Consider the following 17,004-nt stretch of genomic DNA (forward strand, 5'->3'; position numbering starts at 1 on the left):
CCTGGCCCACTATAGAGGGAACCTCACTGAACAGCCCCCTGAGTGGAGGCCTACTGAGCCAGAAGCAGTATCCAATTGGTCAGTGGAAAATCAGCTTCCCCATTGTCAGCACTACTTATCATGCAAGTGTTTCAGGGACATATGTAGCCCAGAAACATAAGGTACCACAGTTATCTGCTTTACAGCCACAAGGTACCTGAAACACTCAGTCTGACTGGTTGTGTATAGCTACCTGAATGTCCAGGGATGATTTCACTGGGAGGTTTGAAGGCCTAGTTCCTTCAGGGCTGGGTAGAGCACATCACCCTCTAAATCAGGCTCTCACTCTCAGGGACTGGCCCCCTGCCTAGTGTCCTATGCATAGAGCCATCCAGGAAGCATGTGCCCAACCCCAATGGGCACAGATGCTATGGGACCAGGTTCAGAAGAGGCCTCCCACCACCCTTTGCCACCTGACTGTGTGCTAAGTCACCCAGCTCACCTTTCCACCCAGCTTTGCGCAGGAACAAAACTTGAATGCAGTGCTAAAGCTAAGTCAGACCAGATCCACAGGCTTTGATACAAGACATACAGCACCTGATCAAGCACCACAGTCCTAGCAGAGTGGCAAACAGTAGCCTAGAACAGCAGCCTTCAGATTCTTCTAGTCCCACTATGCACTCATTTACAGATGAAAAAAGCTCAGTTACAGAGCTCGTGGCAAGGCAGAAGCTGGGCCTCCCTCTCTTTGCTCTCTTCTATATCATTCCTGTCCCCTGTATAGAATCCTGGGCAGACTGGGCATGAGCAGGTGTTTTCACTTAAGAAATCAAACTTCGGAGGATGTAACAGTGGTGTGGTTAGGGCTGCTTCAGGTGGCAGCAGATAGCCTCCCTCCTAGGTTAGTAGAATCAGAGCCCAGGCTTTGAGCTCCTTCAGCTTAGAGACTCTCACCTCCACAGTGGCCACACTGAGCACCAAACTTCCAGGAGCCTTCACAGGGCTGTGTCTACTCATGTGAATCTTGCATCCTATGAATAGTTCTGTACAGAACGCTTGAGGTATAGCAATAAAGCATAGTGAAAGTTACTTTGAACTGAGTCCCTAATCTTCATTTTGCCCACCATCCAACCCAGACTAGCCTTTTGTCAGTCTTCAATCTTTAGAATACCGCTCTTCCCCAAAACTCAAGAATCCTAGTACCTCACAGTTGGCATCACTTTGAAGACACTCCTACTTTCTAGGCTAACATGCTTTTGTAGGATTGATAAGGTGAGAATTCTAGAACCACCCAACACTACAGTCTGCCTTTGTCCTTCTTTCCTGTGTTTATTTCCAGAGAACATCATGCACATCAAAAAAGACAAAGTTTCTGCTTGGTGGTTTTATCAAATTACTGAGCAGGAGAAACAATGTAGAGATACAAATATTCCCCCTTGTGGCATGAGCAATTCATCCCCTCATTTCCTCTGACATTTTGGAGTCTCTCTTCTCTGTTAGCTCTCAGACCCGTAGTTATTAAGAGTGATTGCACGGTGACCTATGACTCTGGAAATACTACATAGGAAAGAATTCTGACTTCAGAGTTGTGTCCTAAACATGGTCCTAGGGGCGAGCAGAGAAGAACAGGTCAATGGGTGCAGTATAGGAGGTATTGTGGCTTGGCATTACTGGTATAGTAGTGGATTATGTAACAAGAATGTAATGTTTATATTTTTGCAATCAATAATTTCTCACGTCTGGATAGACTTGTCATTTCCAAAGCATTTTCACATACGCTGAAGTGTTGTTTTAGGCAAGCTGGCAGAGTGTGAGCCAAACTCTTGCTTTATCTGTGCACATTGAAGCCACGCTTCATTGTGGGCAGCCGTGAGCTCAGACTTGCAGCCTTGTCAGCGAAGGCCTCTCTGAGTGCAATCAGAGCACCTGCCAAGGGTTACTGTGCAGAGTGTCACACTTGGGAGTCCCTACCAAAGCTTTCATCAAAGTCAACCTGATTATTTTCCACTGCATTTTCCTGAAAGGATGTTATGATTTTCTAGATGTTTGGTGACTAGTGATAAATCAGGCTTTTATGATGTCATGTGAAAGGCCACCTCTCGGACTTCCTCCTGCAACAAGCCATAGATTAAAAGCAGGACGTGCTCGTAGGCATAGTGGACACGGTTTGACTTAACCCTTTGTTTGCTTGTCCTAAGGCACAGCTAAAGCTGTCCACTAGCTAGGGTCATGGAATAAGGTGAGCTGCCTTTCCTGCACCTTCCTTTCACATGAATACAGCTGGGGCCTGTGGACACTGAGCCACTTTCTCTAAATTAATCAGACTATCTCATTTAAGAAGCTTTGGCATCAAATCAAGATTCAAAGTAAGAGAGTATGTTATGTTGAATGGTGTAAGAGATAATGGTGTAAGAGATGGTAATTTTATAAAGGTAATATTTTAAAAAGAGTCTCTGATTCATAATCATGAAAATGAGAGGTTTCCTTGAAAAGGAGATAGTAGCTAATGCCAGTGGGTTGTGATAAAATGTTATACTTTGCTGGTAGCAGTGAAAATCCATACAATGTATTTGAAAACAATGAAAAGATTCTCATTCAAGCCAAAATCCTACAAGTTCTCTATGAATTCTCTTTCCCTCACCCCAACATCAGTCTATCAGCAAGTCCTCTTTCCACTATACCTCCAAAGGATATCCCAAGTTTATCCATTTCTTTCCATTTTCCCATGCTCACCACTGCCCCTCCAGTCCAGTCGGCCACCATCGCTCAGGACATCTGTGGCCACAGTCTCCTCTCCTACGCTGCCCCTCTCTAACCAGCACAGTACCCACGATGAAATCTGAAATGTCCAGCAGAGTGTATGCCTGCAGTTCTTAAAGCCTCCAGTGGCTCAGAGCAAAATCTAAGCTGCAGACATTGTGTAGCAGGCAGATAAAGGACTGTACATGTTGAAGTAAAGCAGGTTTTTTCTCTGTAGATGAGTGGATATTTGCACACACACACACACACACACATAGGGAGGGGAGAGAATGTTGTAAAATTTTTTATAAAAATCCAAGCAAGTTTCAGTGCTATGTCCCATTTGTTGAGATCTTGTAGGGAAGAAAAGAGGTTCCTTAGTCAGCAAGGTAAGTTTGTGGTTACAGTTTCACTCCAGCCAGGATCTGGCTCACGCAGAAGGAAGTAAAGAATGGGACACCATCTTAGGAGCCCTCAAGAGGTTGAATGTGTCCCCATTTGTCCAGAAGAGGAACAGCCTTTCCACCTCACACCCCAGGAGCTGCCAGAGCAGCAGGACAGGACACTGACCTCTGACCCTGTGTTCTGGACCTAATCCCTTCAAGAGTAACCAGATGTTTCCAGGTTGGGTGGCCCAAAGACAACAAAGAGTGGCAGATTTTTTCAGGAGGGAGTGGGGTTGTGCATTAGAGTTAGAGCATGGTGGGCAAAAATAACTCACACACCCTTTTTAAAATGTAGCTAGAAATTAGTCCCATACTTACTTTCAAAAATTACATTAGTGTCAGAAAAATCAGACTTTGAACTACGTCAAGTTGAGTTAGCCAGATTTATAACGGTGGCCTACCAGCTACAGGTGCTCTAAGCCTTACAGTTGAAGAGACAATCAGTGACAAGAGAATAAAGTCTGTGACAACATGGCTTTGCCAAGAAAGGCCTGGGCTATATGAGAGAGATTATGCAGAGGGCCAGATGTAATCTGACTGACCATTGTTACCACTTTAACCTCTTCTTGGGCTTTGATCCCCTTGATCACTCTGTGCAGACTCAGCGGCCTTCTCTCTGCTCCTCAGACTGAGTGAATTGCTCCCTAAGGCCTCTGTCCCCCAAAAGACCCTCCCACCATGGGTCTTCAGGTGACTGGCTTTTTTTGTTGTTGTTCTTGTTATTCAAATCTCTGATCAAAAGTTACCCCTTTAGAAAGGCCTTCCCAACCCAACCCTCCCACTCTTAGTCAAGTTCAGTTCCTCTTCAGTCTTCTGCCCAGTGCTCCCCCAGAGTGGAAATGATCTTATTCATGTCTCCTGTGCTCTTGACTTGTCTCTCCCTTCTGGAATGTAAGCTCATAAGAATGGCCTCATCTTGTCCATGGTGGCTTCCCCAGCATCTAAAGGAGTAAATGTTTGGCAGCAAACAGTCAAGAGCATGTAAAATGATTACAATAATTGGGGGAAAGCAGAATACAAAATTGCATACTCTGGTTACCACTATTCAAAAAATGATTTAAAAATAGAAGTTTGGTTGGAATGCAAGGGTAAAAGTAACGTGTAAGTATGAAAAAAACCACAAGACAACCCATGTTTTCATCTACTATGTTACTACAAAAAATTAAAAGAATAGTTTTTCCTACAATTGAGTGATAAAAGCAACAATAGCTAGCCCTAAAAGAAACCTGTATATAATGAATTAGAATTATTACTAGTACCTGTCCTTGTATAATCTTGAATTCTCATAACATCCCTGCAAGATAGGCTGTTTTTCCCATTTTACATGTTTAAACCCTGAGGCTCAGAAACATTAAGGAACTTGCCCTCCAAAGTCACACAGCACAGTGGCTAAGCCATGATATGAAGCCAGGTTTCTCCAGTGATATCTCTGTTGTTGGTTTCTAGTCATCTTTTCTTGTTAAGCTAGAATTTACGTAAAGTGAAATGCATAGATCTTCACCACATAGTCTGATCTGCTTTAACAAATATGTACAGTCAGGTACCCTATACTCTTATGCACATAAAAACACCACCCAAAAGTTCCTTCATGGACCTTCCTGCTGATCCCCTTCTCTGACTTCATTTCTATCACCACCAATTTGCTTGCCTGTCCTGAAACTTCCTATTGTATGATATGATGAATCATATACTATGTACTTTTCTCTGTCCATCACTTTAATTCAGCATTGGAGTATGTTGGTATTTCCATATGTTCATGTAGTCTTTCTCATTTAGAGGGCTGTTTGCCACTTAAACTAATATAGCATAAAGTATATTGTTTAAGGACTTTCTAGGGAGGGTTTGTCCTACTGAGCCTTGTGAGTGCTGGACTAAGAACCAGAAACCCTGGCTTTTAGTCCAAAACCCTACCATGGCTTTGTGACAATAATCGGTATCTCCACAGATACATCTCTGTATAGATGCATTCAGGTACAGGATTATGTTTCTCTTACACAGATACAAAAGAAAGAATGCCAGGTAACTATGTGGTACAGACATCTGGCAGCCTGGTAAAACTCTCTATTAACAATGACAATAGGAAACCAAATGAATAAATAAAAAAATAAAATAAAATCATAGAAAACCTAAAATCCATATTAATATTCACCTTTTCTCCTTGTCTCTCAAAGACCTTACTAACAAATCTTATAGTCATTGTCTTAATTTTTTTCCAAATATAAAAGCCCTCAAAGAAACAACCAAAAAGCAAGAATTTGGATGTGGTAAGTTCCCTAGTTAGTCCTAGAGTTTAAGTTGCTGAGGCAATGAACATTAGAATGAGTGTGTGGATATACATTTGAATTTCCCTGTCCTGTCCTTTCTATTTTGGTTGGGGAGAAGGATGGATGGCATGGTTGGATGGCTAGATGGCAGAATGGGAGGGAGGGAGAGAGAAGGGAGGATTATTGAAGTGAGGTTTCTTGAATTTGAATGACCTAATATATAAGTTCAGAAAAAAACAAAGGAAAAAATATCCCATCTGTATCGTGGAGGCATTCATATTATTCACAATATTCTTTAGTACTAATGTTCAAAAGGAGTGGGGGAAACTTTTCTAAAGAGTGCGGTAGATTTCCTAACAAACTGGAAGGTTAAGGAAAATCAGCATCAGCATCGTCTTGTGGGATTCGAGGTCACCTGCGGCCTGAGCTGGGCTTCCTGGATAAGAAGGTCCTTCCCTCAGCATGCAGGCTGGAGATAAACCAAATGACAGAGCTGGGCTGGAACCCCCACAGATACTTCGTACAGTGCTTTCATCCTAGGAAATAGGTCACCTGACACAGATACAAGATCTCTTGAGTTGCATTATGAACGTGAACAAGTGGAAGTTAATTAGCTGATGTATGTGAAGTGGTTTGAGAGTAAAGGGTACTAAGTGGCAAAAGAAAAGCAGCTCCTGTCTCATGCTCCAGAATGCCACTTGCCAATTATGTCACAATGATCTTTAATCAGTCCACTTAAAGGTGCTTTATCTCCTTTCCTCGGGGTTTGTGTCACCTCCTACCAGCATGGGTAAGTCTTTACACCCTGGATCCAGCTATTAACTGTAACCAGTAATTTCCAAAGAAGATGGTGCTGGCTTTGAAGCTTGGAATGCTGAAGTCACTAACAGCCTTATCTCCCTCTCATTAACTGGCCCTGCACTACAACTGTGAGTCAGCCCCCATGTCAGCTGGTTAGGGAAGAAATAGGAACTGGGAAGGCCCCAGGTACTGTACTTAATTTGGCCTTTCCCATGTTGATACTCCTTCAAGCACCAGGGATCAAGAAATAACACTAACCAAAAAAATTAACTCTACAATTATAATTAGAGAACAGGTACAGAAAGATCTGGGACCTCATAAATGTGTGTGATGTAAGACTACATCCTCCAAATCTTATTTGCTCATTTTATTTAAAGTTCCTATTAAATACCCACCTATAAGTACATATAGCTCCCCAAAAGCTACCAAGTACAGCTTCTGAAAAATGCTTTTCTGTCTCTGCTCAGCGCACTCAAACCAGAGCCTGGTTGAACAGGACAGGCCCCAAAGGCCTACAGGGCCCAAAGGTGCCGATGACTGAAGTGTTCCTGGCACTTTGCTCCAAGGCCACCCTACTCCTCTGCCCATCAGGGGGAAGGCTGAGCTTCAGTGTGACATAAATTGTAGGCAGTACATATGTCCACAGAGGACAGTAGACCACTGTCCTTGTCTCTACACGACTCAGGCATGTCTTCCTGAAAGGAGTTCCTCCGGAATATTCTTAAAATTCTTATTTAAAAGGAGATTGAGGTGTTTGTGTCCTGTATCTCCCCTGTATAATTGTGCTGTCTGTGTGTCTCGTAGAGCCCTTTTTGCCTCACTACATTTCTCTGTGTATGCTAACCGTATTTTTAAAATACAAATGAAAAAAGATGTGTCTATATGTATGCTGCACTAAAAATGACAGGTTTTCCCTTTATAAAGTGAATCCGTTTTTTTAAAAAAAAACAGTAGGCTTTATTTACAAGTGGACACATAGTGAAGACAACATTCTCATTCCCTTTCCAAGAAAGCTGTACCATGCCAGATTTTCACTAGTGTCTGTGCCATACATGTAGGGGGATTTCTTTCCCTTTGGTAGCTCTTAATAACTACTGATTCCAAATGACAAATTCTACCAATTGAAACTAAGTGGTTCCCAGCCAAGAAAAATGGGATCAAGCGAGGGGTCACAGGATCCTTGGAAACCCCCCCTCAGGCACTACCCAGGAGGTCAGCACAGCACATCCTGAGTTGTAACTAACGGGGGCTCACGTGTGAGGCCACCAGTGGAGGTGACAGTGTCAGAGGGCTCGGCCAGGGAACACATATGTTGCCCCGTGCCAATCACCTCCCCAAAGCTTCTGCCTGGATAACTGAGGATGGGGGCACCGTGCAAGGCAAGCTCACTCTGTTGTTCTCCCTTTGCCACTTTATCTCCACTGTCAGAATGCTTGTCAGAGCCGGTACTGACCGACTCAATTTCCCTGAGGTTGAGCCCAAGCATTGTTTGTGCTCTGACGGCATTCTGTCAGCCCCTGCTGATGGACAGTCCCACAGGTCCAGCTTCCTGAGCAGACGAGACGGCCCGCTGTTTTCTCCGTGTCTCTTATCGCTCCTTGTCATTAAAGGAGATGCCTGGCTTCAACTTCAATTTGTGCTGAGATACAGCAGTAACCAGGAAGAGAGAGGGGAAACGTTCCTTACGGTTATTAAGGCCACTGCATTTCTTACTGCACTGAGGTTTGCTCCTTCTTTGGGAAGGTTTCAATCAAAGGATATATTTATGAGCATGTGGATTGAAACTGCATGATAAGAGACAATATATTGCACCACTCTCTGGGGGACCTTTCAGACTTCAGTCCTCCCCACCCCCCCATTCTTACTGACTCTTACTGACTCTCAGCTCAGCTGCGTACTTCAGTCTTGGGTGCGATATTCTTTGAAGCTTTTTCCATTTTCCTGAAGCTTTTTCGGTATTTTTTTTTTAGCAGTTTTGTCTTTCTAAAAAGAAGCATTTTCCCAAGAGTAAATCTTTCCAGCTCATTCTCCATTAGCATAAAGTTAGATCAGTAACCAAACTCATTGGCATTCTTTTATTCCCTTGGAGCCTGAACTATTCCACAATTTTGCTTTTTTAAGAAAAGTGGAAGGAAAGAAATGAATGCTGAGTGTGCTCCAGCTCCATAGCTTAGATTCTTGATGATGTTTAACCAGGGTTATCATCAGTCTTAATTTTCCTTATTAACATCCTCTGTCTATACATCTTCTTTTTCATAGCACTTGAGTCAATTTCTTTCAATATGAACATTAGAAATTTAACAACATCCTGCCAAAAGAGCTCACACTCTTAAAATATTTCTCTACCTAAACAGATGTCCTTTGCAAACCTTACAAGCAGACCTGTCAAGGGAATGTGGTATCCAACACATAATTTGAAATAAATAGTAAAATTTTCCCAATGCAATCTCAAAAGAGAAAGAAAAAAATGAGCCCATGAACTTTGAAAGATATATGATACAATCTATTTAATAACATTACCCACAAAGATTTTCAGGAAAGTGGGTGGGTATCAAAGGGATTTAATGTGTAGAATAATAGTCAAAATAAAATAAAATTGGGGGAAGGAAAGAAAAATAACTAGTGTCATTTAAAGATATGTTGTTATCTTGATGTAGATGAAAAGGTGCCCAGGAGACTGGAGGAGAGGAGACTGTAGTTAGAGTAGAAGATAATGGCACAGCATGGTCTCTGCTTTCCTGGACATGACGTTAACTACTGTGGGTTCAGAAACTGGCTTAATGACTTTTCCAGGATTTGGTCTGGCCCTTTATCAGTTCACTATAACAAGAACATAAGCTGAGAAAGCCTGAAAAATTGCTGCAGCAAAACATTCCTTCCTGCTGCTGTTGTTCGCAGCTTTGACCACTGGCCTTGGCCTTTAGGGTTTATGGCTAGACAGAGTTAGAGGACAACTCCTAAAGGTCGAACAAGTCAATAGAATTTAGGAACTCTGAGAAAAAGGAAAGGGGCTCTAGACATCTGGACATACACATTTTCTCTTGCTCATGCTGTTTTGCTGCTATAAAATGCTCGGCTAACCATAATTGAATTTGACAATAATAAATCACATGTTGAAACTGTAGAGCTCACCTAAGGAATAGCATTGGAAATGGTGAAGACACCAGAAGCCAGAGTTCAGGAAATGTCATATTCACATAGAAATGCTTCAGATTTTTCTCAGAGCTTTATTGTCTTATTTATAGAAAGGTTCCAGACCACCCAGTGCACAAAGTCCATTCTGGAAACTGTACATAAAATCATCACTTTAATTCAGCTTTTGCTCCTGTTGTCATACTGTAGCTTTAAGCCTATAAACAAAGAAGAAACTGAACTTTCAAAAAAGGAGAAAAGAGTAAAACAGATGAACTCATGCTTCTTTCTCATCCTTAGTTGCTGATCACACCCTAGTGGAGAGGACTTGTGAAATTTAAAAGGAAACTGTTTCAGCCTTATTTTCCTCTTACCCAACCCCACTGCTCTACACAATCCTCTGAGAAGAGCAGTTCCTGGTGTCCATAACCTCAATTCTCTTCAGGCCAGCGGAAGCCTTATTTAAAGAGGCCTTTCCATGCCCTTGCTATCATTCCAGAGCCAAGTGCACTCTTATGCCAGGCCCTCTCCGTGCCACCTTTTAAGGACACCTCGTGCCCCGAGCCTTGCAAACCAAATCATTTACTATATCTTTTATCTGAAGGACACACAGGAAGAGGAAAGAAGTTCCTTCAGAAGGAATGAAGTTTCAAATAGGCTGGGATGTTTGCAATCTTCCCCTAAAAGCTGACTAGGGTACAAGCACGGGAGCTGCTCTGGATGTTAGCTCAGTCGAATCTGGTATAAAGAGCCGCTGTTTTGTTTTGATGGAGCTTCATCCTTTCCCTTCACAAGGTCTTTTGGTCTAATTAAATTTCAGGGAGACAGAGCCTTGGCAGGAGGTTAAAGTAAGCTGCTAGACTGGAATGTAGGAGTTGGGCTCAAAACTAAATTGGGAAGTTTAACTGGGTGCGTCTCTGGTTTCAATGAAATACTTTTACAGTGCATGGTAGCAATGTCTGTTTCTAAGCTTTTGAAAACCATTTTTCTTTTTCCTTAATTGTAGTTCCCTAGTTGTTTTTATATTATGAACTACTTGTAGAAAAATACAGGAAACATAATTACAATACAAAGCTCCCTTTCCCAAGCCTACTGAGGTCATTTGCAGCCAAACTTGGTTTTAGGGTTTTGCTAACTATAAGTTCAGAGCCATGAATTGCATCCTATGCAATACTGGTTGATTTACAACAAGTGTTATGTGATTAAACAATAACTATGTTCTCCAAACTGTGTAACTGCTATAGAATTGGAGGGCCATATTGCTTCATGATGCTACATTTCACAGCTCCCTCTGGGGAAAAAATGGATATCTGTGTGTGATATCTGTGTATACATATTTATTTAGAGTAAGGAAAAAGAAATAAATTCATTTGTTTTTCCATCTTTATTTCCAGTTACATGTAGCACTGGGTTAACTTGCTAATTATTAATTTTTGTATCCTACCTCTCCTGAAGAATCTGTATATGGACTTCCAGGCCAGCAGAAATAACTTGTTCTACTATTATTAATACTCTGGAGAGGAAATCAGTACTTCATTGTATTGTGAAATGGAACGCCTTTGGGAGTTTGATTTATTCAACGCTAAGAAGTTGTGATTGATGGATGATTGAGAATGAGAGTTTTGAAAGTACCCTGCTGGAGCACAATTTCAGGCAAACAGTACCGATACTCAGAAGTGCATCCAGACACCCTATGGTAGGAAAAGTATACCAGGGAAGGTGAGCACACAAAGTGCGCTGGAGAACACTCTTGCCCTGCTCCTCCTGGCCTTTTCACTGTAAGTCCATAACAAATCTCCTAGGCCTGCCTCCATAGGGGGATTCTGAGAGAAATTAGTGGGCAAGGCTTTTAATTGCAGCCCGATTATCTGTTACTTTCAGTTGATATAACTGGCAGTTAAAATAGTGTATTAACGAGATATTTACCTTGTTTAAAGTTCAGTGATTTTCATATTGCCTCCACAGTCTTCTGTTTTGAGTACTCATATCTTGTGTACTATTTGATGAATACATTTGTATATGGAAAAGCGAAGTGTTTATCTTACCCCCAAAATGGTCAAGTACTTTTCTTTCTTTTTCCTTCTTTGCTCATTCTTTCTTTCTTGCCCCCTTCTCCTTTCCTCCCCTCCTTCCTTTCTACAAGTCATCATGAAATGCTCATCTCAATTTTCTTCAGAGAGGTGTAATATGAAATTGGTGAGTGAGGGCTAAGATGCAGGGTTAATTTATTCTCCTCTAGTTTTCTTTTAGCAAGTTTTCCTTCCAAGGAAATCTTTTAAATGGATGGAAACTCTCCCTTAAGCCTTAGTGTGCTTGTAGTTTCTGCTCACTGGTAACAGCTGAGAGAGCGGACCCTACCATTCAAGGGCAAATTGTTTGATAGTTTTTAGTATTTTGATAAGGCCCTGTCAGATGGTATGAGAAACTCAATTATCAAGCAAATGGCGGCCCCAGCCTCTGTGCAGGAGCCGGAGGTTTGAGGTTCGTTTGAAAATTAACTTGATCCTCCAACGGAGCGGTTAAGGGACACTGTGCAACGGCAGTGCTTGCTCTTCAGAGCAGTGTTTTTCAAACTGCCTGTTGCCTGTCGGTAGTGGGTCAAGATGAGCATTTTCTACAAAATGGAACAGAACCGAACAGAATAGAAAATACTGTAGATAGGGCTCCTGGAAGTCAGGATGAGGACTGCTTCGTGAAGCTTCAGTTTCCTTGGAAAGAACTGCTCAGCCTGGAATTGACGGCGGCTGGGTAGTAAATGGGGCACACAGCCCCGCCTGGAACGACGTCTCTAGACCGCGTCTCCACGCCGTGCTGGTGGCTTGGGGCTGACGCGGGCGTCCCTGCACCGAGAGGAGCTGGTGGCGGTGGGGGCGGGGGACTGTGATTTACTCACTTCTCTCTCTTCTCGCCTGAGAAATGTAGTAATTCGAAACAGTTCTCACAGTAGCGTCCCTGTCAACTTCATGTGTATATTTTAAAGTCACTGAGCGTCCGTGGGACTCGGTGCACGGGCGGGGAAGGCTGTCACGGTCCTCACCCGGCTGTGCAGCTCATTCTTATCCGCTCCCAGAGCCAAGACAATGTGCCCTGAGGGGGCCAAAAGGAGGGAAGTGGGAGTCTTGAACGCAGACAGCCTGGGGAGGACAGGGGTCCCTGCGTCTCCGGACTGCGACCCCAGACTAGCTTGTTTCTCTCTCCCTCTGCCCTTTAGGACTTTCTGCAAGGAGACTGTACCAAAGCGAAACAGAAGCTGAACTGGAAGCCCCGGGTCGCTTTTGATGTAAGTGTCCTCTTTACGGTTGGGCCCGTAAAGAGCCCGCTTGCCGCAGGGCTAGTCCGGGTTCGGCCCCACTGGATAGTGGCCGCCTGGGGCAGCTGGGCACTAAGGCGCCCAGGATGGAGGGCGAGGGAACAGGGTGGAGGATGCCATGGGAGTGGGGCTGTCGCAAGGATAGGGCGACAGAAACCCTGTTCTCACCGTCCACCCCCCTGTCCCGGGTCCTAGGAGATGGTACGGGAGATGGTGGACGCCGATGTGGAGCTCATGAGGAACAACCCCAACGCCTGAGAGCCGCCGTCCGGCCCCGACCCGCCCGGCTGGCCTTCATCCGTGTGGAACCAACACGTGCAGGGCCGCAGGAGTAGTCCCGGAGGGCGGGGGATGAGCGGTGCGCCCTTCCCGACGGTTGCTGGAGACCCTCGCTGCCACTATGCGGTGGTCCCGCCAGCAAGACTGGGGCCGCTCAGGTTTGCAGCAGCCGGGAAGTGGCACTCCCAGTTCAGCCCACTTTCCTTTTGTCTAGGCCTCTTCTGAATGGTTTTATAAAATCAACTAGATGTTTTAATCACATGTTCTCTTTACTCGAAATTATGTCATTAGCTGAAATCGTGAGGCTTTCAAATGGTTTTTCTTTTTTCTTATTAAAAATGGCCTTTCTATGAACCAGCAGTGGGAGTTGATGTCCATGTTTTCTCAAAGTTATAAAAGCAGCTATAAGGGGCCCCAAACAAAACAAAACAACGCCCCCCCCCATCCATGCCTTGGAGTGAAATAACTTCCTTCAGGCCTGCTCCCATTTGAGAGAGCCCCTGCTGGCAGAACCCTGCTAGGCCTGAGTGGGACTTGGCCCGAGCGTCCTCCTAAGTCTCTGCCTGGGATATTTCTTTCTGCCTCTCAGTGACAATAAACCACTCTATGCAGCTGATTTGGAAACCCAGTTCCTGCAGAAAGAAGGCATTCACACCCCCTCTGGTCTCTGCTGACTATAATTAGAACTCATGGGGCTCCAGTCATCTCAAAAGAAGGCTTCAGAAATAGAGGGGGGTTAGAAGAAGAAACTTGAAGGTAAATAAATATTGTTGGAACATTCCATGCCAAAGCCCCTGGGTTACCCAGAGGTCTCTGAGCCCATACTTGTCCTTGTGGTCTAGAATCTTACACAATACTTATTTCCAACCTCTTCGCAGTACTAGATCACTTTTTAAGTCTAATTTTGATTTAGTCATTCAACCCATTTACATTAAGCGCCTAATAGATGCCAGACACTGTGCTCTTCAACTGTATCAGTGTTAATTAGAAATAATAATGAAGAGGCTTTAAAGTTGGGCCTCAGATCACTGAACCCAGTTTTAGAGTACATCATTTAGGTGGCCTGGCTTTGACCACAGGTATGTGCTGCTGAGCCGTGGACAGTGTGTATGTACAGCTTAAGACAGGTGGACACACAAACATAGGAAATTGACAAGCAGCAAGCAAGGATCTGTGTACAGGTGGATACCTTTGCATGAAATACAATATTTTGCCATAGAACAAATTAGGTCAGGACTATTCTTCTTCCCCTCACTTCCACTCCAAGGAAAATAAAGTAAAACTTTATAGCAAATGGAATTGCAACCTCTGCCCGTGGTCCTGTGAGTGTGGGTAAACTGTTTCTGAATGTCTTCACCAGCAGGTTTATGGTCTAGGGGAGAACCCAGGCTCCAACGGCTGGCTGCAGGAAAGAGGGCTCTTTGTGTGGCTGCCTGAGTTGCTGCGACAGCATGCTGGCCAGGGCCAGCCTCAGCTTTGATGGAGCAGAACTAGGGTGACCTGAGCTAGCCACCCCCCCTTTCCTTCTCAGAAGCTGCCCCAGGACGGGCCTTCTCCCAATCGGGGATGCTGCTAATTGGAAACAGATGGTCCCTGGCAGACTGGGCCTCCAGGACTAGGCAGGCTGGTAGGGGCGCGAGCGCGCGCACACACACACACACACTCACACATACATACTTACACACTGTCACTCACAGACTTCAATACAAACATCCACACACTCACAAACACAAATACATACCTATAAACACAACATCTCACACACATTCATTCACTCACTTGCAAACACAACTCACAACCCTACTATTGCACACTGTCACATGCATACTCACAAAATCTCACAAATAAAATACATTCATACACATTCCCCTTAGCCTTGACTCGACAGGCACCTCCTCTCCTCCCCTGACCCCCTGAATCCTCTACCTCATCCCATACCCAGGCATAGAGACTGTTCTAGGGGCTCTAGGGCTTTCAATAGACCATTTAATTCAGTGTGTTGGGGCTTAATAGCCTAAAGACATAATAAGCTCTTCAGTGAAGAACAGCAGAGATTCTAGGTAGGGGTTTAATGGAACGCCAGTGAAATCATAATGCTAAATTATTCTTCTCAAAATGGCCTGGAGAGTTACTTTTTGAAGGACACAAAAAATATTTTTTGGTTGCAACCTTCTTTCTATTCCTGAACCCTCAATGGGGGGCAGGGAACGGGGAGTCATTTGGCTCCTGGGCCTCACTGTGTGTATTTAAAAGGAGAAAAAGAAAATGAATTTATTTCTGTGTTTTCTGTGCTGTGAATTTCATTTGGACATTCTTCAAGACAATTCTTGTATCTTAAATCTCAGCCCAATTTCAGTGAACTTATTTTCCCTTTTTTTCTGCTGTGCCAGCTTTGGCTATTCGTTTTAGATGTGGTAAAATATGTTCCACCTCGATTTTTTTAAAGTTAAAAACTAAGAAAGTTAAATTTTCAGTACACTCATATAATAGCAAAGCAGTCAAATGCTGAATTTGTGCCCCAGATGAGCAACAAGGTGCACAGATACAAGGGGCCACACAGCCGCACCACTTTCCATCCCACTTGCCTGCCAGACTCTGTTGCGGGCTACATCTGCTGCCCTTTGTCTTTGAGGAATTAAGAGGGAGCTAGGTCAGGCATAATAAACCTGAGGCACCTTTACAGCTATTTAGAAGCAAAGGCCCACCCTGACCTTTAGGGGAAGTGCTAAAGTGCTTGGAAGACAATGGCTACATGCAAGAGGACCCTTTCAGAAACTCGATTTCGGTCTGTGACGATTCTCCAGGAAACTAGCACAAGATTTGGTAGAACCCTTGGCCGCACTGGTGGGCTGCTGGCAAATGAGATCTTCCCTGCGTTATTGAAGGTCATACATAGGAAGAGACAACACTGAAATTTTACTTCAAAATATCCCTAAACTTATTGTTTACAAATAACATTCTAAACCCCAAGGAAAAGCCTCAGAGCACCCCAGGCATCTTGTTTGTATACGGGAATTCCAACCAGGCATTGTCAGTTTTAAGATGTATTCCAGCAAGTCCAGTCACACTTACGGATTTTTCAGAACCTGCACTGCAGCCTTCAGTAGATGATGGCATGAGGAGAGCCCCCACTGGGTTTTACAAAAAGACTGTATGTGTATGTGTGTGTGCACGTATCTTACAATCAGATCTATACGTTCTGGGATGCCACTGGCACCTCCCAACATTGTGTTTTAATCACTGGGGATGTCGAGAATTTTCACAAACACCAGCGACAACAGGGACATAAAGCCTTTCTGGAGGCTGGCTTACCCTCCGCAGTCAGGGGTTTCCCCTCTGTAGCTCCACAGAGTCCTTTTACAACACAAGGGAGTCATCGGGGTGCTGCTGCCCTGTCCCAAGCAGGCTTGAAGCCAAGATCACCCCCGCTACCTCCCAGCCTCCCTCCCTCCCGGTACACACCCTGAGCCACGGGAGCACATTTTGAGGGAGTGTGCCATTAGGATTACTACCCGTGACTGAACCTCTGGCCATCTCGCTGAGCCTGGGAGGCCACCGCTCCCTCCCTCAGGCCCTAGCTGTGGAGCTTCCTGCAGCTCTGGCCCTAGCTCCCCCAGCGTGCGCTCCATCCCTGAAAACCTTCCAAGGCCCCTTTACGAATACGACGGCAGGGCTTCACTTTGCCCTCAACCATTTCCTCTGCCAGAATCTCGGCTAGGAGGCCGACCGACCGTGGGCTGACCCCAGGCCCCGCAGCCTATTCCGTGTCTCCCGCCCTTCCTCCAAGGTCAGGGGTCACACACAGCTGACGCCCTGGACGCCCAGTTCTCAGCTTCCCCTTTTGATCTTTAAACTAGGAGGCCGAGATGCCCTCCTGTGTGCACGCCCCTCACTCAAGGCCGCAGGCACTGGGACCGCTTTGCTGGTGTGAGACAGAGCCCCGACCACAGCTGCGAAGACCTAGGCTGGCCAGCGTACCCAGCTCACTAGCTCTGAGTCCCCCGGTGAGTCTCTAGGGCTCCCAACTTGCAAGCTTCCACCGGGACAGAGGAGG

General features: G+C 44.7%; 1 protein-coding gene across 1 annotated transcript in view; it reads left to right on the forward strand.

Annotated features, from left to right (window-relative positions):
* GMDS (GDP-mannose 4,6-dehydratase) overlaps positions 1-13,310 on the forward strand; it is a 693,656-nt gene extending 680,346 nt beyond the window's left edge. The window contains exons 10-11 of the mRNA XM_028511630.2: positions 12,573-12,641; positions 12,867-13,310. Of these exons, the coding sequence (XP_028367431.1) occupies positions 12,573-12,641; positions 12,867-12,929 (132 nt within the window). The 3' untranslated portion in view covers positions 12,930-13,310. The remainder of the gene's footprint in view (positions 1-12,572; positions 12,642-12,866) is intronic.
* The last annotated feature ends 3,694 nt before the right edge of the window (positions 13,311-17,004 follow it).

Source organism: Phyllostomus discolor, chromosome 5 (assembly GCF_004126475.2).
Source record: "Phyllostomus discolor isolate MPI-MPIP mPhyDis1 chromosome 5, mPhyDis1.pri.v3, whole genome shotgun sequence".
Classification (NCBI taxonomy): Eukaryota; Metazoa; Chordata; class Mammalia; order Chiroptera; family Phyllostomidae; genus Phyllostomus; species Phyllostomus discolor.